Raw genomic sequence first — 25,854 nt, 5'->3', positions numbered from 1 at the left:
CCCTCACTTTCAGTCTGTATGTGTCCCGAGGTCTGAAGTGGGTCTCTTGTAGACAGCATATATATGGGTCTTTTTTTTTGTTTCCATTCAGCGAGCCTGTGTCTCTGCGTTGGAGCGTTTAATCCACTCACATTTAAGGTAATTATCATTATGTATGTTCATGTTACCACTTTCTTAATTGTTTTGAGTTTGTTTTTGCAGGTCCTTTTATTCTCTTGTGTTTCCCACGTAGAGAAGTTCCTTTAGCATTTGCTGTAGAGATGATTTGGTGGTGCTGAATTCTCTTAGCTTTTGCTTGTCTGTAAAGCTTTTGATTTTTCTGTCGAACCTGAATGAGATCCTTGCTGGGTAGAGTAACCCTGGCTGTAGGTTTTTCCCTTTCTTCAATTTAAATATATCGTGCCACTCCCTTCTGGCTTGTAGAGTTTCTGCTGAGAAATCAGCTGTTAACCTTATGTGAGTTCCCTTGTATGCCATTTGTCGCTTTTCCCTCGCTGCTTTCAATAATCTCTTTGTCTTAAATTTTTGTCCGTTTGATTACTATGTGTCTCCGTGTGTTTCTCCTTGGGATTATCCTGCCTGGGACCCTCTGCACTTCCTGGACTTGGGTGGCTATTTCCTTTCCCATGTGAGGGAAATTTTCAACTATAATCTCTTCAAATATTTTCTCGGGTCCCCTCTCTCTCTCTTCTCCTTCTGGGACCCCTATAATGCAAATGTTGGTGCGCTTAATGTTGTCCCAGATGTCTCTTAGGCTGTCTTCACTTCTCTCCTTTCCTTTTTCTTTATTCTGTTCCATGGCAGTGAATTCCACCATTCTGTCTTCCAGGTCACCCATCCATTTTTCTGACTCAGTTATTCTGCTATTGATTCCCTCCAGTGTATTTTTCATTCCAGTCACTGCATTGTTCATCTCTGTCTGTTTGTTCTTTAATTCCCCCAGGTCCTCGCCAATCATTTCTTGCATCTTCTGGATCCCCGCCTCCATTTCTTTCCGAGGTCCCGGATCATCTTCACCATCATTATTCTGAATTCTTTCTTGGAAGGTTGCCTATCTCCACTTCATTCAGTTGTCCCTCTGGGGTTCCATCTTGTGACTTCATCCGGTACATACTCCTCCACATTTTCTTTTTGTTTATCTTTCTGTGAATGTGGTTTTCATTCCACAGGCTGCAGGATTGTAGACCTTCTTGCCTCTTCTGTATGCCCTTTGGTGGATGAGGCTATCCAAGAGGTCTGTGCAAGCTTCCTGATAGGAGGGGCTGGTGGTGGGTAGAGCTGTGTGTTGCTGCGGTGGCGGAACTCCTATTATTGACCTCATGCACAGAGCGTGTGGGTTTTATAAATGTGTGTGCCAGGGGCTGGGAGCCAGCTCTTGATTCTCTTTCACTGAAGTCACATCCCTAACAGCCTGCTCAACTGCATCTACCTGTTAGTCAGGGAGAGTCTCTTGCTACCAAGGCCAGAGAACTAGGGAGGCCTGAAAGCTGCTCCTCAGGGTGAAGGCACTGCCCCCAGCACCAGCCCCATTCCCCTTCCCTGCACTTGGACCATCCCCGCGGCCCGCCCTGGCTCCCATCACCAATATTAGTCCACTGGCTCTTCCCTTTGCCAAGAGGTGAATTTCCAAATGTTTTTCTTCTACCATCTCCTCTGATTCAAACAACTGCCCCATGAAGCAGGCAGAGCAGAGCCAAGAATTCTCACTTACTGAGACTTGGTAAAGGTCCCCAGGGCTTTGTGGACAGACATCAGCAAAGCAAACAATGAGGCCGGCTCAAGAGCAGGCCAAACCCAGGAGCAAAATCGTAAACCCTGCCAGGGAATCTGACGGAAGTAATACAGACACTATATAGGACATCTGGAGAACCAGAGGAAAAAAATGAAACCCCCATAATTCCAACGTACCAGAGCCACTATTAACATTTTATTATTTTCCCCTTCAATACTCATATGAATGTGTTTATTTATCCTTAAACAGATTCTAACAGATCCATTTAAGTATCTTTCCAAGCGTAAACTGAAAAAAAAAAAAAATCACCCTCTCATATCCCAGTTAAGTCCTTCACCTGCCTACCTCCCCTCATCAACCCCAGCCTGGGTCAGGTCCTAACCACAGCCCCCAGCCAGCTCTAGCCTCTCTCCACCCACCACAGGCTCCACCAGGGCAGGGATGTTGGCTATCTGCCTCGCCCCTGTAACTGCAGAGCTAGGACAATACCTGGTACATAGGAGGTGCTCCAAAATGCCTGTGAGTGAATGGAGATAAACTCACCATGTACACATGCACACACTCAGCACCACGGGTGCTGTCTTCTAAGACCCAGCCCTCAACGTGTCACAAGACACGACAGCGCAGGATGCGAGATCTTTCCAAACCCCTTGGCAACCTCCCGTGTCTCTCATGTAGAGACTCTCAGAACACAGGTGTCAGAAACAGCCTTACAGGGCATCTGGTTCCTCCCCTTCATGGTGGAGACGAAAAGCCTACAGCCCAAAGGGATCCAGGAACTTGACTGAGGTCACACAGCAAAAATTGGATAGAGCAGGAACCAGAACTCAGACCTTGTGATGGCTGGACCTGTCCTCTCCCCACCCTCCCTGCTGCCACACACTCATTCCCGTGTCCACTGAGCTCCTGCCACATGCCGGCACCACACACGTACCTGGGACACAACAGCCAGCAAACTAACCCAGTTCCCACTGTCACAAAGCTTACACTTTAGTGTGAGGAGACAGACTAAGCAAACCAACAAACCAATGTGTAGCATCAGGTGGTCTCAAGTCCATGAAGAAAATAGTAACAAAACCTGGTAAGAGCCCAGACAGTGAGGGGGCTGCTGCTGCGACAGGGAGATGAGGGAAGGCCTGTGTGCAGGGACGGCCCTGGAGCACTGACCTGGGGGAAGTCACGTGGTGAACCGTTCGGCCTCCTGGAGAATTATTTCAAACACACGGGGAGGTTATAAACTTCAGGGGCTCAGGAACCAACTTTTCATTTGTTTCTTCCCAAGCCTGGGGTTAGGACCGGCCCCGACAAACACTTCCCACCGAGGAGCCCTTGGTCCTCGTCTCCACAGCACCAAGACCCTTCTCCAACAGAGGACAGATGCCTGACCCTGGAGGCCGGTGTTCAGTGTGTGCGACGTGAGGCTGAGTAACAGGCCGGAGCCGGGAGAGCTGGGCACAGGGAGGCGCCCCAACATGAGTCCCTCCCTCCACCGAAGAACGTCCCAGCCTTTCCTTCCTGCAACTGGACCACGAAGCCCTGAGCTCCCTCACCTTCCAACGTTCCCATGGCCGGTTTAGAAATGACCTGCTAGGCCTTGTTATAAAGCAAAAGAGTGGCACTGGCTACAGAGACAGGGGACCTGTATTCAAATCCTGGCCCTGCCGCCTGCTCTACGTGTAGCCTTCAGCAAGTCCCTTCACTTCTGTAGTCTGTGGTCTGTGTATATCAGTAAAGCAGTGATAACAATCCCAGCTCTCGCAACCTCACCAGATGGAGACCAGGATCAATCGAATGAACTGTGGGCATTTAAATAGCACACACGTTACAGGATCACAAAAAATGATTCTTTCATGGGTTGCCCTCTAAGACAGGCAGTTCACAGCACCAGACACCCACTCCCTCACTCCCCCCTGCTGCTGAGACACCACTCTCCAGGCCACAGCTGCTGCTCCGGAGCGGCTGCACTGCCTCTGTGACTGTCCTTGTATCTGATTTCTAGTCACATGGCAAGCCAGCCTCCTTTTTTGCAGACTTATATAACGCCACTTTCCTCCCTCCTTGGCTATGGCTCCTGCTTCCGCCACCTGCCCCAGGGAACTTCGCTGCCTGAGAGGCTGCAGAGATCCATGCGGGTGGGGGCCAGAGTGGAGCAGAGGGAAACCCTCAGGGGGGGGTCTCCCTGCTTGGACCACATCCATCCTGGAAGGCAGATGCACACACACGGCCCCTCCTGGTGACCCTGAAGGCCTGACAAGAAGTTGCTTGGACACCTGGGCACTCCACTCCACTCCAGAGCGTGTGGCCAGAGCAGCCAGGCCAGGACATGCTCCTTCCCGGCAGCCCCAGCCAAGTCGGGCTCTTCTCTATGGGCAGAAAAGAGGTCAGATAAGGCCAGAGAGATTGTTTCCTCCAACTGTCAGCCTCCTGCATTTGCTTCCCACAGTCACCACCTCTCCTTCCTCTGCTCCCGTGCCCAGCAACTCCTCCCCCAGCCTGTCTTGCACAGTGACCGGCACTCCTCCCGTGGGACAGCCCCCCGCACACAGCCTGCCTCGCAGTATGGTCCAGGCCCCTCGGCTTGCCCTTCCAAGCCCTCTGTCCTGCTCACTTCTGCAACTTCTTGCTGCAGCACGTCTCCGTGTCCACCTTCCCCAGGCTGGGGCTCGCCTGCCTCTCTGTGCTGGTCCCCACCCCTAAAACCTCCTCCTTTCCCACCCACCCGTTCACCTCTACATCCAGGCGCCTGGTTCTTTTGAGTGCCCTTCCCAGCATGGAATACTGCCATGCTTTGGAGCCCTGGGAGGTTTAATCGGGCTTTTCCTGCCACATCTTCCCTAGCAGCAACCTCAAACATTGTTCACATCACAGGCGCAAGCCCTCTCTACTCCCTGAGGCCTCTTCAGGCCTTGGGTTCTCTTTCTGACCCTCCAATGCTAGGAGAGTGAGGCTGGGAGGAGCCCCAGCGTGTGGTGGGACACTCTGTATTCCGCAGCAAGCATCCACCACTCTCTCAGCTCCCAGGCTGACAAGCTTCCCTAGGAAACCTGCAAGATGCTACGGTCTGAGACCCAGATCCTGCCCCGGCTCTGCAGCAATGAAGATGGATAAACCCTCCTTCTTCAAAAATGATTAAGGAGGTGCTATGAAAAAACTAAGTGGAAGATAGTATTTTCTTCTCTGATATTTTCTACACCAGAAATAACCACTATTCAAAGCCTCCTGATATTTCCCCCATGAGCACATGATATTAACTTGACGTCTGAGCATTTTCTTTCTTTTTTAAATTAATTAATTTATTTATTTTTGGCTGCGTTGGGTCTTTGTTGCTGCGCGTGGGCTTTCTCTAGTTGGGGCGTGCGGGGACTGCTCTTTGTCGCGGTGCACGGGCTTCTCATTGCGGTGGCTTCTCTTGTTGCGGAGCACGGGCTCTAGGCGCGTGGGCTTCAGTAGTTGTGGCTCACGGGCTCTAGAGCGCAGGCTCAGTAGTGGTACACGGGCTTAGTTGCTCCGTGGCATGTGGGATCTTCCCGGACCAGGGCTCGAACCCGTGTCCTCTGCACTGGCAGGCGGATTCTTAACCACTGAGCCACCAGGGAAGCCCCGACTTCTAAGCATTTTCTACTCCTCTTTGGATTAAAGAATTCAGCGGGGTCACTTGTTTATTCTATAAACACTAATAAAGTACCTGCACTGAGCTATGAGTAAGAAGGACAGGTCCCTGTCCCTGTCCAGGCTGTCACCACCAGGGGAGACAGAACTCAACCAATTAGAAGCCAGCCAACCTCGGAACACATCACAACAGCTCTGGTTCATTGAGCACCTACTATGCCAGGCCTTTTAAATATATTGTCTTCTTTAATCCTCACAACAATGGTGTGAAGTAAGCATTATTAACCCCTGTGCACAGACGAGAAACACTGAGGCCCAGAGTCTGGGAGTTATCTGTCAAAGTTACAAAGTAAGGTAATGGCAGAGGCCAGAGTAGAAGCCATAGATTGTTTATCCAGAGGCTAGCTAATCTGGGTCTCAACAACAGAGCAAACGGCAAACCACAGTGGGTTGTACTCCAAAGTTTCAGAAAAGCCATTACTAAGTTGTGGGTGAAGGCGGTCAAAAGGCACAAACCTCCAGTTATAAGATGAATAAGTCCTAGAGACGCAATGCACAGCATGGTGAGTACAGTTAACAATACTATATTGTATATTTGAAAGTTGCTAAGAGAGTATATCTTAAAGGTTCTCATCACAAGAAAAGAATTGTAACTATGTAAGGTGATGGATGTTAACTAGACTTCTTGTGGCCAATCACTTCACAATATACATGTATATCAAACCATTAGGTTCTATATCTGAAACTAATACAATGTTATATGTCAACTGTATCTCAATTTTTTAAAAAGTTGTGGTTGGGAAGCAGGCGGGGGGGGGTCACTCACATTACCAATGAAACAAGCTTTATCTGGGAATAGGAGCTGACATGGGGTAGGCTGAAATCCTTAAAATCTGGTTGTGAGAGAAAATAATTCTGAGCTCCAGTTTAGTGAGCAAAGCGCTTCCTTCTCAGCCCCAGCTCATTATCCTCCTCCTTGACAAGTTTAACTGCAAGAGACATGCTGACAGCAGGAACTAGAGGCTGTTTCCCACCTCCTGATTAACAAGTGAGTTCAAACAGTGAGCCTTCGGAGCACGTGTGCCAGGTCCTAACAAGCAGCTATTTTTATCTCTCCACTTTCAAGAGTTTTGCAACCACGTCCAGCAACTGCATTTCAATTTCTGCTTCCCTCCCAAGATTCAGTAGGTTTTTTTTTGTTCTTTCTTTTTAATTTTTTATTTTTGGCTGCGTTGGGTCTTTGTTGCTGCGTGTGGGCTTTCTCTAGTTGTGGCGAGTGGGGGCTAGTCTGTGTTGCGGTGCACGGGCTTCTCATTGCAGTGGCTTCTCTTGTTGCGGTGCGTGGGCTCTAGGGTGCACAGGCTTCAGTAGTTGTGGCATGTGGGCTCAGTAGTTGTGGCTCACGGGCTCTAGAGCACAGGCTCAGTAGTTGTGGTGCACAGGCTTAGCTGCTCCGAGACATGTGGGATCTTCCCGGACCAGGGATCGAACCCGTGTCCCCTGCATTGGCAGGCAGATTCTTAACCACTGTGCCACCAGGGAAGTCCCTGATTCATTAGTTTTGAAATGCTTTCATTTTCTACCTTTGTGCACCCCTGTCTGCAAATGCAGTGCTCATCCCTGACCCAAAAGACACACAAATGCTGACCATTAAACAAGAGATGATGTTGCAAGAGTTCAGGATTTGGTTTTCATCAGCACAAATTTGAAATCAGGTAGTAACAACAGCTACAGCAAAAGGTATAGGGGTTACAATAAAGGGAGAGGGAGAGAAGGGAGAGAGAAAAAGAAAAGGGGGGCTTCCCTGGTGGCGCAGTGGTTGGGAGTCCGCCTGCCGATGCAGGGGACACAGGTTCGTGCCCCGGTCCGGGAGGATCCCACGTGCCGCGGAGCAGCTGGACCCGTGGGCCGTGGCCGCTGGGCCTGCGCTCTGCAACGGGAGGGGCTGCAGCGGTGAGAGGCCCGCGTACCGCAAAAAAAAAAAAAAAAGAAAAAGAAAAAGAAAAGAGAAAAGGGGGCAGTAAAGGCAAGAGTTTATGGATCCTGGATTCCCTGATCTCTCATTTCTAATGAACCCATACTAATGCATGGCAGAGCAGCCCTATATTATAGATATGGAAATTAAGGCTCAAGTAGAAGCCACTTGCCAAAGACCACAGAGTAACCTTCCCATTAAAAGAACACGCCTTAGAGCAGTATACTTCCCCTTCTAGACTATGTGGGCGACTTCAGGAGACAAGCAGATATCCAGTCTATCACAAAGCCAATCAACCGCCTGTGGGCAGAAAAACAACACTGGCTCACTTGGATGCTTATTATCTGTACTTCAAGAAAGAGAAATTAGCTAAAAACCTGCTTTGACCTGCTGAAAGCTAATTTTGCTCAGCAGGAGGAGAGGAAGTTTTAAAAAAAAGATGGAAAAAGGAACGGTAGAGGTAGGTCGGAGATCTGTTCATTTTTAAATGGAAAGTGGGAGAGAATTTCTAATAATATCACCATAGTTATGGTGATCCAAGCTGCACCAAAGTAAGGCATTGCCATTTGTGCCTGGGTCAGGGTCAGCATGATTCACCCGTGAAGTCAAGGTCACTCACCAGTCGTTCCTAGCTTAGCTTGAGACAGGCCCTAAAGGAAATGCCTAGGAAGTCATTCGCTCTTGCCAGGTAAGGACAAACGTAAGCTAAGTGGAGCGGGAACATCCTGTGTGACCTACTGAGAAGGACCCTCCCCACCACATACACTAGCTGGGAGAAGTGCTCCTCCCTGACTCCAACCAGCTGCTCCAGGTGGAGCGTGACAATCGGAACCCTGTCCCCTGATGCAGGCTGGGCCACTCCCAATTCCCCCATCCCCTGGCATGGTGATCTGGCGGGTCTGGGTATGTGACCACTATTAGTCCAATTAGAGCCCTTCCTTAGGATTTTCTAACAGAAGCTGGGAAAAGATCTTGCCTCCCTGATAATGAGACTAAAGCCAGAGGCAGTGGTTCCCATGTGGTAGAGACGGTTGGCCTGAGAGAATAAAGCCAACATCAGAAGAGAAACAAATGAGAGAGAATTAGCAGGTTTCAGGACATTCCCCCCCACCCCCCACCCCCGCCCACCCCCCGGGATGCCGAAATCTACAGATGCTCAAATTCCTTATATAAAATGATGCAGTATTTGCACATAGCCTATGCACGTCCTCTTGAATGCTTTAAATCATCTCTAGATTACTTACAATACCCAATACAATGTAAATAGTTATAAATACAATGTAAATGCTATGTAAATGAAGTTTTGCCTTTTGGAACTTTCTGGAATTATTTTTTCCTAAATATTTTCGATCTGCAGGTTGGTTGAATCCAAGGATGCAGGTATAGAGAACCGACCGCACACCATAATTGAAGTATAGCAGCTAATGGCATTTGAGTGCTTGGACACAATTTTCCCTAAGGCCAGACTGCATTCTTATTCTTCCTGAGGTTTGGTGAGCTAAGCCAAAAAACAAAAACAAAAAACCTCTTTTATTGTTTGAGCTAATTCGTGTTCACCAACAACCAAGAACCCTAACATTCACTGATTCTTACCATCAATTGGCATCAAAAATTACATTAAGTAGGTATACAGTGTGGTGTGGAAATGGTAGCACCAACTTTGGGGTTAGGCAGATCTGGATTTGAATCCTAGCTCTACCAGCAGGAGCTGTGTGACCCTGCAGGAGGCCAAATTACAGAGCCTCCTGAAGCCTGTTTCCTTGGCTGTCAGGTGGGAACAGTAATTCCTACTTGATGGTAGGTACTAAGGGCTCAGTAAATAAGAGGAACTACATATGAGATACACAGAATGTAGAGTTCAATGTCTCTGAAGCTTGGGGCAAAAATAAGAGCTAACATTTGTTTGAGAAAAAACACAAGCAACAGAGAGAATCAGGTCCTGCTGGGTGGGGTTCCTACCTATGTGGGCCCTCCCCAAGCCCCCACCCCACCCCGTCAGTGCCAAGAGGATCCATGCTGTTCCCCAATAGTCTCTGAATCATTCACTCTTGCTAGTCTCTAATCCAGATGCCTTCTGTATTCATATTTATTCTACCATCCTTCTAGTCTTTTCTGTTTGTCGGAGGGGAGGGGGGAGAAAGGGTTACCTCAAAAGTAACCCCTTAATTACCTCCCTTCACCTACAGGAGGGAGCTCCACCAACTATTTGCTCCAGGTACGTTCTGCTAGAATACTCAGGGACTTGGGCCTGGGCTGTGTCTGGGATGGACATGATGCTCGCTGGGAGCTGCAGTGGGGGTGGGAGCCCTTCCTCCTGCCCCTGGACAAAGCAGAGAAAGCCAAGCTTCAGAGCATGCAGGACAAGGCGGCCCAACACGGAGACAGGTGGCCTGGGATCCCAGTGGTCTTCCATCCCTGCCCCGTCCCTTCCTGAGCACTGGCAACATCTGGCCCTTGGGCTGCCCAAGGGCCCCCAGATCCTTATAAGGAAGTCCTCTGTTCTGTTTACACTGACTCAAGTTGGTTTCTGTTACTTGTAACAAAGAATCCTCACCAAGAGGCTTCCACCTCCTCCGGGAAGCCTCGCCTGACCCCTCTACACCCACAAGGCTCCCTTCTCCCTGGAGCTCTTACCATGTATGTCACTTATCATGTCAGTAGGTTTGCCACCTTCTTTTAGTCACATTTTTTCCTCTTCAAAAATCCAAACATTCACAAAAGTAGAGTGTAACCATGTACCCAACATCAGCTTCAACAATTATCTACGCATTGCCAGTCTTGTTTCAACCAAAACCCTCAGTTTTTCCTTCGTGGGGTGGGAGGGAACAAATATTTTAAGGCAAATTCCAGACCTTATGTCAATTCATTCATAAATTTTGTTTGTTTGTTTGTTTGTTTTTTTGCGGTACACGGGCCTCTCACTGTTGTGGCCTCTCCCGTTGTGGAGCACAGGCTCCAGACGCGCAGGCTCAGCGGCCATGGCTCACGGGCCCAGCCGCTCCTCAGCATGTGGGTTCTTCCCGGACCGGGGCACGAACCCGTGTCCCCTGCATCGGCAGGCGGACTCTCAACCACTGCGCCACCAGGGAAGCCCCTCAATGTGCTTTTAAACGCCACAAACTTGACTCTGTTACACACACATGGTCCACGAGTTTCCTCTTCATCTGGTCCTGAGGACAGTTCCAGGAGATGGAGAAGGAAGCAAGATTACCGCTAAATGAATGAAGGTAAGGCTCAGAAGTGATGAGGGACTCTGACAGGATCACTCAGGGAGCCAATGGCCGAGCCTGAGGGAAGCTTCCATGAGGTTCTGTCCGCAGCCAGGACGCTAAAGGGAAAGGGAAGTAGTGGCTCTGAGGCCACTTGGCGGGTAGCAGCTTTCTGAGGACTCACTGCCTGCCACTACCAGCCAATGACAGCACCGCACACACTTCACAAGGCGGCAGGCACCTCCAACAATAAATTTTGAAACATGTTGTTTCCAAATGGAAAAAGCAAATCCCACCATGTTTGTTTCTAATTAACCCGGTGCTGTTAAGCCTAATGCTGGTTCCCACCCTCAAGCTGAGACGCTCCAATAGACTACGTTGTCACTCTGTAGCGCTGGGCGTGGTGAGCTGGGCTCCGCCTTGCTAGGGCAGTGGTTAACAAAATCTGCCCCTTCTTTGGTCACCAGGTCACCAGACTTCCAAGTCAAACCGGCTCTCCTGGGCCCACAGTCCTCCTCAGGAAGTTATCTGTAACTGGGGAGAGCGGCAGTACCCCCAGCCCCGAGTTTCCCTTAGAAATGAGGCTTTGTGATGTGAGAAGGAACGGGACACAGCTCTGCCGGGATCACCTCACAGCCTAGGGTAGCAGGTCTTTCCTAGAGTGAAGAGGCACAGCCTTAGGCCTTGGGTCCCTTCCACCACCCGCCTTGGGGAGGGCCACGGGGCAAACCTTGCGGCTTCCTTCCCTTGCCTTCCCCATCCGTCCATACCAGCACCTGGCCTCTGCTCTCAGGGGCTTTGCAGGATAATCTCTCCCAACCTGTGTCCTCTTCACCCTCCACTCGGTGACTAACCCTGACTCAGACCCACGTTCTTTCTTCCGGAACCATGTCAACAGCCACCTAACTGACCTCTCTCCCCTCTCGCCTCACCTTAGCTGCAGCAGCCAGAGGCCTCCTCCTCCAAGGACAGCTTGCCTCCCGCCTCCCTTCCCTGTGCAGGAGTGCCCCTCAGCTCCCCACTGTCCAGGCTAAAATCCAGTCCCTGCGCATGGCAGGGAAGACCCTCCTCAATCGCTTCAACTAATTCTCACTTAACTCCCACCAATTACCACCAGGAATCCTTTGTTCTAAACACCCCGAACGACCTGCTATTTCCTGCAAGGACATATATCTATGTTTCCCTGCCTGTGTGTCATCATGACTCATGTGTTTCCCTCTACCTGGAATTCCTTTCACTGACACTGTCACTTGCGTAACTTCTCCCTATGCTTCAGAGCTCAGCCCAAATACCACCTCCTCCACGATGCTTCCCGAAAGGGATCTGAGGAAGCGCTTTCCCTCCTCCAGCGTCCCATCTGCCTCACTTGAGATGCTAAGAAACAAACTTGTCTGGAGGCATAATCCATCGCTGTGGGTCTAGCACTGAGGTAATTCTAGAGAACGTGACTCACATTTTTTTTTTTTTTGCAGTACGCGGGCCTCTCACTGTTGTGGCCTCTCCCGTTGCGGAGCACAGGCTCCGGAAGCGCAGGCTCAGCGGCCATGGCTCACGGGCCCAGCCGCTCCGCGGCATGTGGGATCTTCCCAGACCGGGGCACGAACCCGTGTCCCCTGCATCGGCAGGCAGACTCTCAACCACTGCGCCACCAGGGAAGCCCCGTGACTCACATTTCTAACCAGAGACCACATACTGGATTCCAGCTATCAATCAGCCACTCTCTGTTTCTCTCCATCTGTAAGGTGGGGCAGTCTAGACAGAGTCCAAAGAAATCTGTTCTCCCTGTAAATTCACTGCCCCCTTGAGGCTGTCGCCACACGGCTGGGGGATGAGAGTGGCAGGCAAAGGAAGCAGACGTGTAGCCAAGGCCACCCGCTGGACACCACGGGCAACCTATGGGTTGAGACTCAGATGACTCTCCCCTGCCACACACGGACAGGGACTGTGCTCAGGACAGAGCCCTGTGCGCAGCCTCAGGGGCCACCCTGACTCTCCTCAGGGAAGCCTGGCTGGCAGGACGCCAGGAAAGCTCTGGCAGGGAGGACAGTGCCTTGCAAGGGTCACTGAAGCAGCCACTCAGAAACTCATTACATGCGCGTCTGCCACCAACAGCTTGTAAAACAACAAAACAAAAACAAACTTGGGCCACTTCAAATCTTGCCTATCGGCGCCAATGGCAAGTCTGAATGAAGGGAGAGGAAGACTTTAGAGGTTGAAATCCTGACTGTTGTGAGGACCCTGTTCCTCTGGAGGCTGTTGCTGGGGTCCCTCGAAGTGCCTTGGAGACTCCCAGCTGTCCCCAGGCCTAGGATCCAAAAACACTCTCATAGTCTCTGCAGAGGGCTTAAATCTCATCCTGACCTGAGAGCTCCTTGTTTTCACAAAACTCTTCATCCCAGGCAATTAGGAACTCTTTTGGAGGGTCCTCGGAGCCGGAAGGTCCCAAGGTACAAACGACTCTAGCTCTGCAGAGAACCATCGCAGCTTGCTCCAATCACAGTCTGGCTGGCGTCCCCTCAGGCCAGCTTTCTCGGTACACTACAGCCCAGGCCACTAATTCAGTGCTGGGCATAAAGATCAGGGAGATTACACACCACTTCATCTGACAGAAGTTAGAGAAAAATAACCTGAGACTTAATTTAACACTGTCCTCAGCGTTTACTGCTCTTCATCTGCCAGCAACTCCAAGGCAGAAATTATTCACCAGCTAAGTTGTATGAACTCTGCATTGATCTAAATCACGTAATGCTTCTTCAGGGTCTTAATCAAAACAAGATTTTTTGTTTGTTTGTTTATTTATTTATTTTGGCTGCACCGAGTCTTAGTTGCGGCACCTGGGATCTTTTAGTTGCGGCATGAGGGAATCTTTTTTAGTTGCGGCACGTGGACTCTTAACTGTGGCACGTGGACTTCTTAGTTGCAACATGCAGGCTTCTTAGTTGGGGCATAAGGACTGTTAGTTGTGGCAATGCAAACTGTTAGTTGCAGCATGCATGCGGGATCTAGTTCCCTGACCAGGGATCAAACCCGGGCCCCCTGCATTGGGAGCATGGAGTCTTACCCACTGGACCACGAGGGAAGTCCCAAAACAAGATCTTGATAATGACAGGGGGCTAAGAAGCATGGGAGGCTGGCAATGCAAATCACTGCTTTAAATGGCATGAAGCACAGCTGCATCTGAGCCCCCCCATACACACCTTAACTCATAGCCTAACTACTTAGGTCAGCTTTGGTTGAACTAGACCTCTGACCTCCTGCCACAGTAAGTGGAAAGACTACACAGAAACCTTTGGAGCTAAGCCCTCTCAGAGCTCCAGGATCGGGGAAATACCCTCTCTCCTACCCATGTCATACACCGTTTTCATGAAGCACCTCAAGTTAATCAACTCACAGCTGACTTTTGTGCTTAAATTCTAAAGCTTTCTCAGTTGGGGGATTCTTCTTCCCCTTAACTCAGTGGTCAGGAAGCTTCTTCTGTGAAAGGACCAGAGAGCAAATATTTTAAGGCTTTGAGGGCCACACAATCTCTTTCACAAGCAACTATTCAACTCTGCCATTACAGCACAAAAGCAGCCACAGACAACACTTAAAATAAGCCTGGCTGTGTTCCAATAAAACGTCTTGATGGACACCGAAATTTGAATTTCACATGATTATCATGTGTCACAAAATTCTGAAAAACAAATCTTAGCTTGCAGGCCATACAAAAATAGCCAGCAGGCTGTGCGCTGCCCATTTTGCCCACCCCTGCCTTAAACGCTTAATTATTGTTTTGATCCTGTGTTAGCAGTTTTCTGTCTTTCTGACCCAATGCTTAATATTATCTATAGTGGGACAGCTTTTTTCACCGTAATTTGCTTGCTTTCAGAATCTGTTCCTCCCATCGTCTAGTTATAGAACTCCTCTTTTTCATTTGGGATATGCTCCTCCACAATAGCGAGTGTTCCTGCTAAGGTGCCAATGAAGGGACCCCATCAATCCTGCCCCAGAGGTGGTTTCGTAACTCAGGATGGCCCACCACACTACTCTAGTCCCCTGGACACAACAAATGGTCCAGGACTGGGCGGGGTCTCCAAGCAGAGCCAACGAGTGATTCAAGCGCTGACCTAGATGCTGAGAGGCTGGGCGGAGCTTTCTCTGGGATACGGAGCACTAAGGACTAGAAGTATCGGGCTAGTGAGGTCCGTGCTGCCCCCAGTGGAGAGAATCTGACTGAAAAGGAAGCCCACATAAGGAGGAGTAAAGCCAAGAGGTGACCAGAGTCCTGAGGCTATCATTTCAACCCCATATTCATCCCTGCCTTTGGACCTCCTGGTAACTCAAGCCAATGCACTCCCTCTTTTGATTAAGTAATCTTGAGTTAGGTGCCTGACACAGCCAAAGAATCCTGACTAATTATATCACATCAGATTCTATTTGACAGTTGGCAGCATGGCAATTCATGCACAGAACAATGACACTGGCTGTGCTCCACCACGCACGCATTAGAATCACTTACAGATATGTCTCTTTTCCCCTGTTAGACTCTAAGCCCCCAGAGGACACAAGTCATTTATGAGCCATCTTTATGCCCTCTGCAGTGACTCACCCAGTACCTTGCACTTGGTAGGTACTCAGTGAATATTTTACAATACGAATTAACTTTTCTTTGATGGGGGAAACGTCTACGAGAAGGGCAAGTAAACACAGAGGAACATGTGTGTGTACCTACCCACGACTATCCACCAGAATGTCACCCAGAGATTTCAGAGAAAACGTACACTCCCAGAGGGACCACAGATCTAATCCCCACCTCCCGACCAACAGCCCATAAGCCACGCACACCAGGCTGAGCCACACAGACGGCTGCTCCCTTTGTACACCCGGAGGAAACAGAATACAATGTCCGCACGACACCAAGGCAGATCACAGTGGACCGCTTCACCATGGATGAAATCCAGAATAGCTGGCCACAACTTCAGACACGGGGAATACTGCCTCTACTTGTCCTGCCCAAGAAGTCCTGTTCCGCGATGGCAGAGACCAAGCACTTCAGGAACCAAAGTGAGAACCTCCTGATCTCCGGGTTCCCGTACAGCATGGACACATCAGAAACATAGGAAAGGCAGCCACAGGCACACTCACAGCAGTGCAGCTCACTAGCATCAGGACACGCTCACTTGGTTGGAGAAAGGAAACTGAAAAACTTTCAAGAGGCTACTACCTAGCTGGAAAAACAGGACCTAAACGGTACCTGAAAACAGTTGCTCACCCCCCAAATACCATTATTGTACTTCCTCTCACTTAAAAAGTAATCTGTAAGTGCAGGTATGCCTAATTTTGTATCACTGACATATTCCCACCCCCTAAAAAAAAAAGTTTGAATCAAACTGATATAATTTGCTTGCCTTCTTGAAGAGTCTGTGAGAAATTGGATTTGAAAAATCCTCTAGTGAATGTTTTGAAAAAGCAAAGAAGTGCCCCTAGGGCAACTTGTGCTAAAAGTTACTTTTGTACATTAGTTTTACTTAGAACAGGGCACACCTAGACATCACTTTCAACCTAATAATTTAAAATCCTGTCACCTTTGCCCACGGATGTGCCAACCCGTACCCACACTCAGTAGGAAGGGATGGTCGCTTGATACTTGCATGACTGTCGTGGGAGCGTATGCTTAGGGGCAGTCACGGTGGCCCCCTGTGGGAGGTGACTCAGCCTGCAGCCCCCCCCCCCCCCCAGTGAGGCGAAGAAGGGCCCGCTGGCCCAGCAGCAGCATCCCTGCGGGAGCCGTGGACTCGGGCAGCTGCTTTTCTGCCTGAGTGACCCAGCCACCCAAACCAGAGCAGCCCTCCCTGGTCCCTATCCCAACACAGTCTGGGGGTTCAGCTTTTCAAAGCCTTCTCTATACTTTTCCAGGCTCCTTCCAGTGAATATGTTTTGAGAAGCCTAAACCAAGTTAGGCTGGTTTCTGTTGTTGGCAGTCATAAAAACCTACTAATTCATCTGCTAAGCAGCAGCTAACATACATTAAGTGTCTACCATGTGTCAAGCACTATTCTAAGTGCTTTGCAGGCGTTATCTCAATCCTCACAACCTTTAAGTAGGCTCTATTTTCTCCACTTTTCTGAGGTTTGGAGAAGTTAAATTACTCGCCCAAGGTTACACAGTAAGTAGCACAGTCAGCATTAGAACCCTGAACTTCTATCACTGTGACAGAGTGAAAAAACTGGCCACAATATTTTGTAGCTCCTCCCAACAAGAGATAAAGTGCATCCCTCTACTTTCTGAATCTTGGCTTGGCCACGTGACTTGCTTTAGCCAGTAAGACATTACAAAAAAACCTGACACAAGCACATGCTTAAATGGTGCTTGGGTATTGGGGTTACCAATACTTGCTACTGAAACCCTAAGACCGTCATGGGAAGAAGCCAAGGGTTTAGCCTCCCAGAGGATGACTGAAAACATGGGGAAGAAGGCCCTGCCATCCCACAGAACTGTACAAGGTAATAAGCTGTTGTTGTTTTAAAACTACTAAGTGTTGGTGTGGTTTATTACACAGCAAAAACTAACTGAAATAATCACTGAGCTATCCCCACTAAGTCAGTATCAACAAGTAAAGAATTTTTAAAAACCTGAGGCAGAGAAAAAGCCTCTTTATTCTTCCCCTTTTTTCCTCAAGGACAGAATGAGAAGAAATGGAGTTTAAATTTCATCAGGAAAGAATATATTTAGAGCAGAGGAGGAACTTACTGGCAGTGAGAAAGCCTAAAGACAGAGGCAGAGAGTCTCTCTCTCTCATTCTCAGCTTCCAGGAATCGTTCACTCATTGTGCTTCTGGCTAAGGAATCGAGTTGTGTAAGAGTACCATTTCCAGGCCAGGTCTTCCAGTGAATTCTTTCAGGATTCTTTCTGGAGAAGACCCACAAACAGCAGGATGCTGAAAAGCTGAGCGGCCAGGCCAGGGCTGCCTGCACACACACTGCTCACTGGAGCAGAAGTCCTTCTAGCTACTACCCCTTCTCGGCTGGGCAGGGAGTGAACCCTCCACCAAGACATCTGTCCAGAGACCCGTCTGGCTCACAAAGCAGCTCTGCATGCCAAACAGCAATAACTGGTGGAGCCAGAAAAGAAATTCCTGGGAGAGTGGGAGCAGCAGCACCAGGCGGAAGGGGAAAGCAAGCTGGTTATTCCAGGAATGAGCTGAAACCTTCCTCTCTTTGCAAGGAAAATAAAGTGAGCCCTCCATCAGCAACGCAGAGCATGGCACATACTAGGCACATGGTAGAGAAAAAACCAGGACTAGATTCATGACTGGGTTAAAAGCAGAAGACGTGGGTTCTTAGCCCAGCTTCACTGTTGATTCCTGTGTGTTCTGGCACAAGTCAGTCACACACCCACCCATTTAACAGACCTTTCAGGAGGAGCTAGTCTGCTATCATGTTGGGGACTAAGGATACAAAGATGAATTCGACGTGTTCCCTGATTTGAAGAAATTCACAGAGTAGCGAGAGAGACATATAAACTCTCTGAGCTTTGGTTTCTACATCTATAAAACAGGAAAAACACCTATTTCAGAAGGTTGTTTGGAATAGTAAGTGAGATAAGTTGCATAAAGCACCTAATACAGCACTTGGCACATAACAGGTCCTCAGTAAACAATGATCATTATTTTTTACAAGAAAGGGATGGACACTGTGTCAAAGGAATACAGAGGCAGAACACTTAATCCACTTAGGGAAGGGGCTCGTTCATGGGAAAGCTTCTTGTAAGAAGAGATGTTTGAGCTAAACAGTAACATTATTACAATTAGCTATCATTCATTAACGACTTTGACTAATTTTCACGACTATATAAGTATATAATTTGCAATTATCGCTCTTTGGCATGAATTATCCTCATTTTACAGATGAATAAATAACTCAGAGAGTTTATACACCCTATCTGTAAGGGAGTTAGGATTTCAACTTTAACTGGCTGACTCCCAAGCCTCCGTGCCATAATACTTAAAAAAGGATTAGCATATAGAATGGATAAACAACAAAGTCCTACTGTATAGCACAGGGAACTACATTCAGTATCCTGTGATAAACCATAATGGAAAAGAATATGAAAAAAAAGAATGCATATATACGTATAACTGAATCACTTTGTTGTGTAGCAGAAATTAACACAACATTGTAAATCAACCATACTTCAATAAAAAAAACATAGACATGATATACTGATATATTAAAAAAAAAAAGGATGAGCAGACTTAGTCTAACAAAGTTATGAGTGTGAGGCGGTGGGGTGGGGATTAGAAAATCAGCATTGCCAGGAAAGGCAGTAATAGGAGCAAAGGTGCAGCTCAAAAAAGGAATTCAATCTCACTGGATCTCAGTTTCCTCACAATTTATATAAAGGAATAAGAAGGGCAATTAGCATTTGTTAGGCCCTTCTATATGCAAAACACCTTGCCAGATGCTTTCCATATGTAATTTCATTAATCCTCACAGCAACCTAGGAGCAGGCAAGAGGATTCCATTTTATAGATGGAATGGAATGGAACACCTTTACTCCACCAGATCCTTCTACAACACTGACCTCATGAGTCCCTCTAAGTGAGATTACACATATTATTCGCAGCCCCAGAACACAGCCCCACGCTCAAGAAATGTTGATTCCTCCTCTCCTCTCAGCTACTCCTATTTCCTAGAAATTGACACACTAAAATATTCTAACATAAAACACAGAGGTCTTTAAAAAAACACAGATTAAGGTCCATAAACTGCTGGAAAACTGCCCCCCGCCTCAAGCCATACCATACCTCCTACTGACACTTTTAATTGTCAGTGGAAAGAAGACAAAATGTAGCCAGTGTAGTTAGAAAGCAGAAGGCTTTCTACAGTTTTGCATTTTAAGTGTATAGTTTGATGCATTTTGAAAAAACGTATACACCTGTGAACCCACCACCAAATCAAAATTTAATGTTTTGATTACTCCAGAGTGTTCTGTCATGCCGCTTTGAAGTTCACCCTCACTCCAGCCCCTCAGATCCCCAGGCAACCACTGATCTACTTTATTACTGTGTTACTATGGATTAAATCTGACAGTTCTAGTAGAATCATGCAGTGTGGACTATTTTCTATAAGGCTTCTTTCACTCAGCATAATGTTTTTGAGATTTGTCCAAGTTGTGTGTATCAACAATTTGTTCATTTTTATTGTTGAGCTGTATTCCGCTGTTCGAATATATTAAAATTTGTTTACTTGCTCAGCTGGTGAAATATTTTGGTTGTTTCTAGTTTGAGGCTATCATGAATAAAGATGCTTATGACATTTGTGCACAAGTCTTCGTGCGGACAAATGTTTTCATTTTTCTTAGGTTGATACTGAGAAATGGAGTTGGTGGGTTGTACGGTTTAATTTTAAAAGAAACTACCAAACTGTTTTCCAAAGAGACTGTTCCCTTCCCTGGCTGTGTTTAAGAATCTCTCTTTATCACTGATTTTCAACAACTTGACTTCTCTCTCTTTTTTTTTTTTTGCTTCTTGCTTTTTTACAGCTTTACTGGTGTATAATTTTCATACAATAAACTCCGTATACTTAACTCCATATACTCACCTGATGAGTACATATATGACCATGCCCACAATCAAGATTATAAACATATCTATCACCCCCCAAAGTTTCCTCATGCTCCTTTGCAATTCTTCCCTTCCTCCCCTTCCTTCATTCTCCAGGCAACCACTGATTTGTATTTTGTCATTACAGATTAGTCTGCAATTTCTAGAATTATGTAAATAGATTCACACAGTATGTGACACAGCTCTTTGTCTCTTTCATGCAGCATCACTCTTTTAAGATTCATCCATACTGCTGCAAGTTATCAACGGTTTATTCTTTTTATTGCTAAGCAGTATACTATTGTATGGGTATACCACAATTCGTTTATGCATTCAACTGTTGACGGACATTTGGGTTGTGTCTAGTTTTCGGCGATTACAAATAAAACTACTATGAACATTCAGGTACAAGGGCCTGATTGGACCTCTGCTTTCTTCTTTTCTTTAGGGAAAATCCTAGGAGTGAAATGGTTGAGTGTATCATAGATACATGCTTAACATTTTATGAAACTGATAAGCTGTTTTCTGGCACAACGGCACCGTTTCACATTCCTATCAGCAGTGACCGAGAGCTCCTGTGGTTCCACGTCCTCAATAACAGAGTTACTCTCTACAGACATTCTAGTGGGTGTGTAGTAGTAACTCATTGTGGCTTTAACTTATATTTCCCTAATGATGTTGAATACCTTCTCATGTGCTTATTTGCCATTCGCATATCTTTTTTAGTAAAGTGTCTGTTCAAATCTTTTACCCGTTTGTTTTCAGAAGTCACAACTAGTTCTGATACTTTATTGTTCCAAGGATATCATAGTTTATTTTTCCTTCAGCTATTGCTGACATATAACATTATGGTAGTTTGAGCTGTACAACATAAGGATTCGTTATTTGTATATATTGTGAAATAATCACCACAATAAGTCTAAATGAGATCTGTCACCACATATAAGTACATTTTTTTTTCTTTCATGAGAATTTTTAAGGTCGACTCTCTTATCAACTTTAACGTATTCGATATAGTATTATTATCTATGGTCAGCATGCTGTTTCTGACATCTCATGACTTATTTATAGCTGAAAGTTTGTACCTTTTCACCTTCAGGCATTTCACCCCAAACACCTCCTGCCTCTGGCATCCGCCAGTCTATTCTATGAGCTGGGATTTTTCTTTTTTAAAAGATTCCACATGGGGCTTCCCTAGTGGCGCAGTGGTTGAGAGTCCGCCTGCCGACGCAGGGGACACAGGTTCATGCCCCGGTCCGGGAAGATCCCACATGCCGCGGAGTGGCTGGGCCCATGAGCCATGGCCGCTGGGCCTGCGCGTCCGGAGCCTGTGCTCCGCAACGGGAGAGGCCGCAACAGGTGAGAGGCCCGTGTAATGCAAAAAAGAAAAAGATTCCACATGTAAGGGAGATCATGCAGTATTTGTCTTTCTCTGTCTGAGTTATTTCACTTAGCATAATGCCCTCAAGGTCCTTTCATGTTATCACATGGCAAGATTTCATTTTTTATTTGGCTGAATAATATTCCATTGTATATCTGTACCACAGTTTCTTTATCCAGTCATCTGTCATTGGACAATGGGCTGTTTCCCTATCTTGGCTATTGTAAATAGTGCTGCCATGAGCATAGGGGTGCATATATCTTTTCAAATTAGTGTTTTCCTTTTCTTCAGAAGTGGGATATACCCCAATACCAGAAGTGGGATTGCTGGGCCATATGGTACTTCCACTCTTAATTTTCTGAGGAAATGCTATACTCTTTTCCATAGTGACTACACCAATTTCCATTCCCACCAACACTTCACAAGGGTTCCCTTTTCTCAACATCCTCTCCAACATTTGTTATTTCTTGTCTTTTTTTTTGAATTTTTGAATTTTATTTTATTTTTTATACAGCAGGCTCTTATTTGTTATCTATTTTATTAGGGTATACATGTCAATCCCAATCTCCCAATTCATCACACCACCACCACCCCCGCCACTTTCCCCCCTTGGTGTCTCTATTTCTGTGTCTCTACATCTGTGTCTCTATTTCTGCCCTGCAAACTAGTTCATCTGTACCATTTTTCTAGGTTCCACATATATGCGTTAATATACGATATTTGTTTTTCTCTTTCTGACTTACTTCACTCTGTATGACAGTCTCTAGATCCATCCACATCTCTACAAATGACCCAATTTTGTTCCTTTTTATGGCTGAGTAATATTCCATTATATATATGTACCACATCTTCTTCATCCATTCCTCTGTCCATGGACATTGAGGTTGCTTCCATGACCTGGCTATTGTAAATAGTGCTGCAGTGAACATTGGGGTGCATGTGTCTTTTTGAATTATGGTTTTCTCAGGGTGTATGCCCAGTAGTGGGATTGCTGGGTCATATGGTAATTCTATTTTTAGTTTTTTAAGGAACCTCCATACTGTTCTCCAGGTTTCTTTTGATTTCCATTTGCATGGAATATCTTTTTCCATCCCCTCACTTTCTGTCTGTATGTGTCCCTTGGTCTGAAGTGGGTCTCTTGTAGACAGCATATATATTTTTACCCATTTTTTAAAAATTGCATTGTTTATCTTTTTATTATTAGGTTGTCAGAGGTCTTTATATATTCTAGATAAAGTCCTTTGATGGATATATGTTTTGCCTATATTTTCTCTTAGTCCATGGCTTGCCTTTTCATTTTTGTCACAGTGTCTTTGGAAAAGCAAATGTTATTAATTTAGATGAAGCTCAATTTATCGGTTTTTCCTTTATAGTTTGCGCTTGTTTTTAAAACTTCATTGGTTTTTTTTTTAATTAATTTATTTTATTTTATTTTTGGCTGTATTGGGTCTTTGTTGCTGCAGGCGGGCTTTTTCTAGTTGCGGCGAGTGGGGGCTACTTTTCATTGCGGTGGCTTCTCTTGTTGCGGAGCACCGGCTCCAGAGCGCAGGCTCAGTAGTAGTGGCGCACAGGCTTAGTTGCTCCCCAGCATGTGGGACCTTCCAGGACCAGGGCTCAAATTCATGTCCCCTGCACTGGCAGGCGGATTCTTAACCGCTGTGCCACCAGGGAAGTCCTATAGTTTGTGCTTTTTATGTCCCATTTTAAAACTCTTTGCTAAAACACAGTCACTAAGATAGTCTCCTATGTTTTCTTTTAGAAGTTTTAGAAGTCGATCCACTGAGAGTTAATTTTTGTATATAGAGTGAGGTAATGGTAGAGGTTCATTTTTGTGCATACGGATATCCAATTGTTCAGCATCATTTGTTGAATAGATTCTTCTTCCCCTATTGAACTACTTTGGAATCTTTGCCAAAACTCAATTGACTCTTTATGTATGTGTCTGTTTCTGAACTCTTCATTATGTTCTATTTGATGCTTAGCTTCACACCAATGCAACACTCTATTGATTACTGTAGCTTTCTAATAAACCTTGAAGTCAGGTAGTCTAAGTCCCCCAACTTCGTTTTTCCTTTTTAAAGTTGTTTGGTCTATTCTAGGTTCTTTGCATTTCCCTATAAATTTTAGACAAAATTTGTCAACTCTACAAAGGCTACTGGGATTTTCAGTGGGATGGCTTTGAATCTACAGATCAAATAAAGCAAAACTGACATCTTAAGAATACTGATGGTGGTTGTGGTTGCATAACAATGTGAATGTACTTAATGCCACTGAACTGTATATTTTATTTCTTTTTTTTAAATTTTACTTGAACTGTACATTTTTAAATGGTTAAAATGATAAATTTTATGTTATGTATGTTTTACAAGTTTAAAAATTTAATTAAAAAAACAATACCTATTCTAAAATTTAGAATGTATTACCTAATATATAGTGGCTCATAAGCTGGCCAGTCAATTTCACCAGTCCACTCCTCTCTTCCTCCACCATCCCTCCCTAGACCTGTCACTGTTAGCACACTGTAGCTAAAGGGACATGGCCGAGAGCACTGTGTTTTTCCATCTGTCTTTCCTTTGGCTTCTTCATCTTTTAAAAGAAAATAAACTTTATTGAGGTATAACTTATATACTGTAAAATGCAACCACTTTAGCGGAAAGTTTGACTTTTGATAAACGCATATACCCACGTATCTACCACCACAATCTAGATATAACATTTCATCACCCCAGAAAGTCCCGTCATGCCTCATTGATGTTAATCTCTCCCTAAACCCTCAGGTAACCACTGATCTACTTTCTGTCCCTATAGATCTGTGTTGTTTTCTCTATAATTTTATATACATAGAAACAGTTTGTACTGTTTTGGGTCAGGCTTCTTTCATCCAGCAGAAGTGTTTTTGATATTCATCAAAACTACATGTGTCAATAGCCTGTTATTTTTATTGCTGAATAATACTCTCTTGTATGGATATACTGTAATTTGTTTATCTCTTTGCCTGTTGAAGAACATTTTAGTTATTTCTACTATGAATATAGCTGCTTTAAGCATGTGTATACGAGTCTGTATGGACATATGTTTTCATTTATCCTGAATAAATATCTAAGAGTGGTATGGTTATATGATAAGTGTATGTGTGCCTTTATTAAAAGAACCCAGAGTTTCTTTTAGAGTCAAACTCATATCCAGTTAGTCATGGCTTTGGGCCTATGCACAGTCTAGTCCAGTGGGCAGCCTGGGACACTGGGGGCTGGGTAACTAAGTACTAGCTGGGCATCTGGTCTGTGCATACTGGGTGACTATGTCTGTCATAGCTCCGGGTAACAGGTATACCACATATTAAAAAGAGGATGGTTCTTGCTGCTCCAGATATCAAACTAAATAGTCAAAGAGTGGTAGTAAAAATCAAAAATACTAGCAAATGGCTTTGATACCAAAACAAAACACAAAAGAGGCTGCAACAACTTTTAGACTTCAGCAAAAATCCAAAACGTAACAACTAGCAAATAAATTCTTACCTCTGTGCATAATCTTGTGCTTCTCCCTCAGGTATGTCAGGCCTTTTATTACCTAGGGGAAAGGAAATGTAAAAAGATGGAAACTGAGATAGCGGTGTTTAGAAAATACTCAACCTTTCTATTTTAAAATGATCTAGGAAATATTTCATCTAACATCACAAATTTGCCTTCTTCTCTTATTTTTCTTCTCTCTTTTGATTTTTTAACCTGTTTTATCAAGAAACCATCTTTTTACATGGTATATAGAGTATGATTTTTAAGCAAAATTGATTATTGCAAGTTTAGACAACTGTAAAAAAACCCCACTTTGCTTGAATTCATTTATTTCCAAATCTGCAATCTAAAAAAGAGGCTTTCTGATGCCACAAATGGGAATTCTTTTGGATACCCTGTCCTATTTTTCAAGACAGATTTTAATATACAGAAATCTACTTTGCTAGTTTTAGCGAGAAAGAGCAGGGGGTGGGGGGGGAGATATTGTATCTAGAATCTAGATAGAGAAAATTCTGGTGAAAAACTTAACTTTTCTTACAAACCTTCCCTTTGTTGACTTCCTACCTTCCTCCTTGTCTTTTTCCTACCAACTCATCAGTGAGGGAACCTGGAAGAAAAACTTCTCAATATACTCACAGCAATGCTAACTTTTCCTAAAATTTGTTCAGGAATTCTTCCAGCTTTCTTCAGGACTTGATCCAAGGAACCCCCATCCTAAGAACAAGAATACCAGCCCATTTAGTGACAATATTTCTAACTACTCTTTCAAGTGTTAAACTTCAGCAGGAAAGTAAATCTCACACATGACAAAATCTTCCTAGAAGGGCACCCTTCGGTTTGTTCCAGATATCAAGTA

General features: G+C 45.7%; 1 protein-coding gene across 2 annotated transcripts in view; it reads right to left on the bottom strand.

Annotated features, from left to right (window-relative positions):
* The window catches only part of MAP2K1 (mitogen-activated protein kinase kinase 1), a 79,703-nt gene that overhangs the window by 9,979 nt on the left and 43,870 nt on the right, over positions 1-25,854 (bottom strand). For both annotated transcript variants that reach the window (XM_029237627.1, XM_029237626.1), the window contains 2 exons: positions 25,635-25,712; positions 25,005-25,056 (listed from right to left, as the gene is read on the bottom strand). In XM_029237627.1, the coding sequence (XP_029093460.1) occupies positions 25,005-25,056; positions 25,635-25,712 (130 nt within the window). The remainder of the gene's footprint in view (positions 1-25,004; positions 25,057-25,634; positions 25,713-25,854) is intronic.

This window comes from Monodon monoceros, unplaced genomic scaffold, assembly GCF_005190385.1.
Source record: "Monodon monoceros isolate NGI ecotype Baffin Bay Population unplaced genomic scaffold, NGI_Narwhal_1 Super_Scaffold_21, whole genome shotgun sequence".
NCBI classification, from domain to species: Eukaryota; Metazoa; Chordata; class Mammalia; order Artiodactyla; family Monodontidae; genus Monodon; species Monodon monoceros.
The sequence above is the reverse complement of the archived record's forward strand: the minus strand, read 5'-3'. Positions and strand labels throughout refer to the sequence as shown.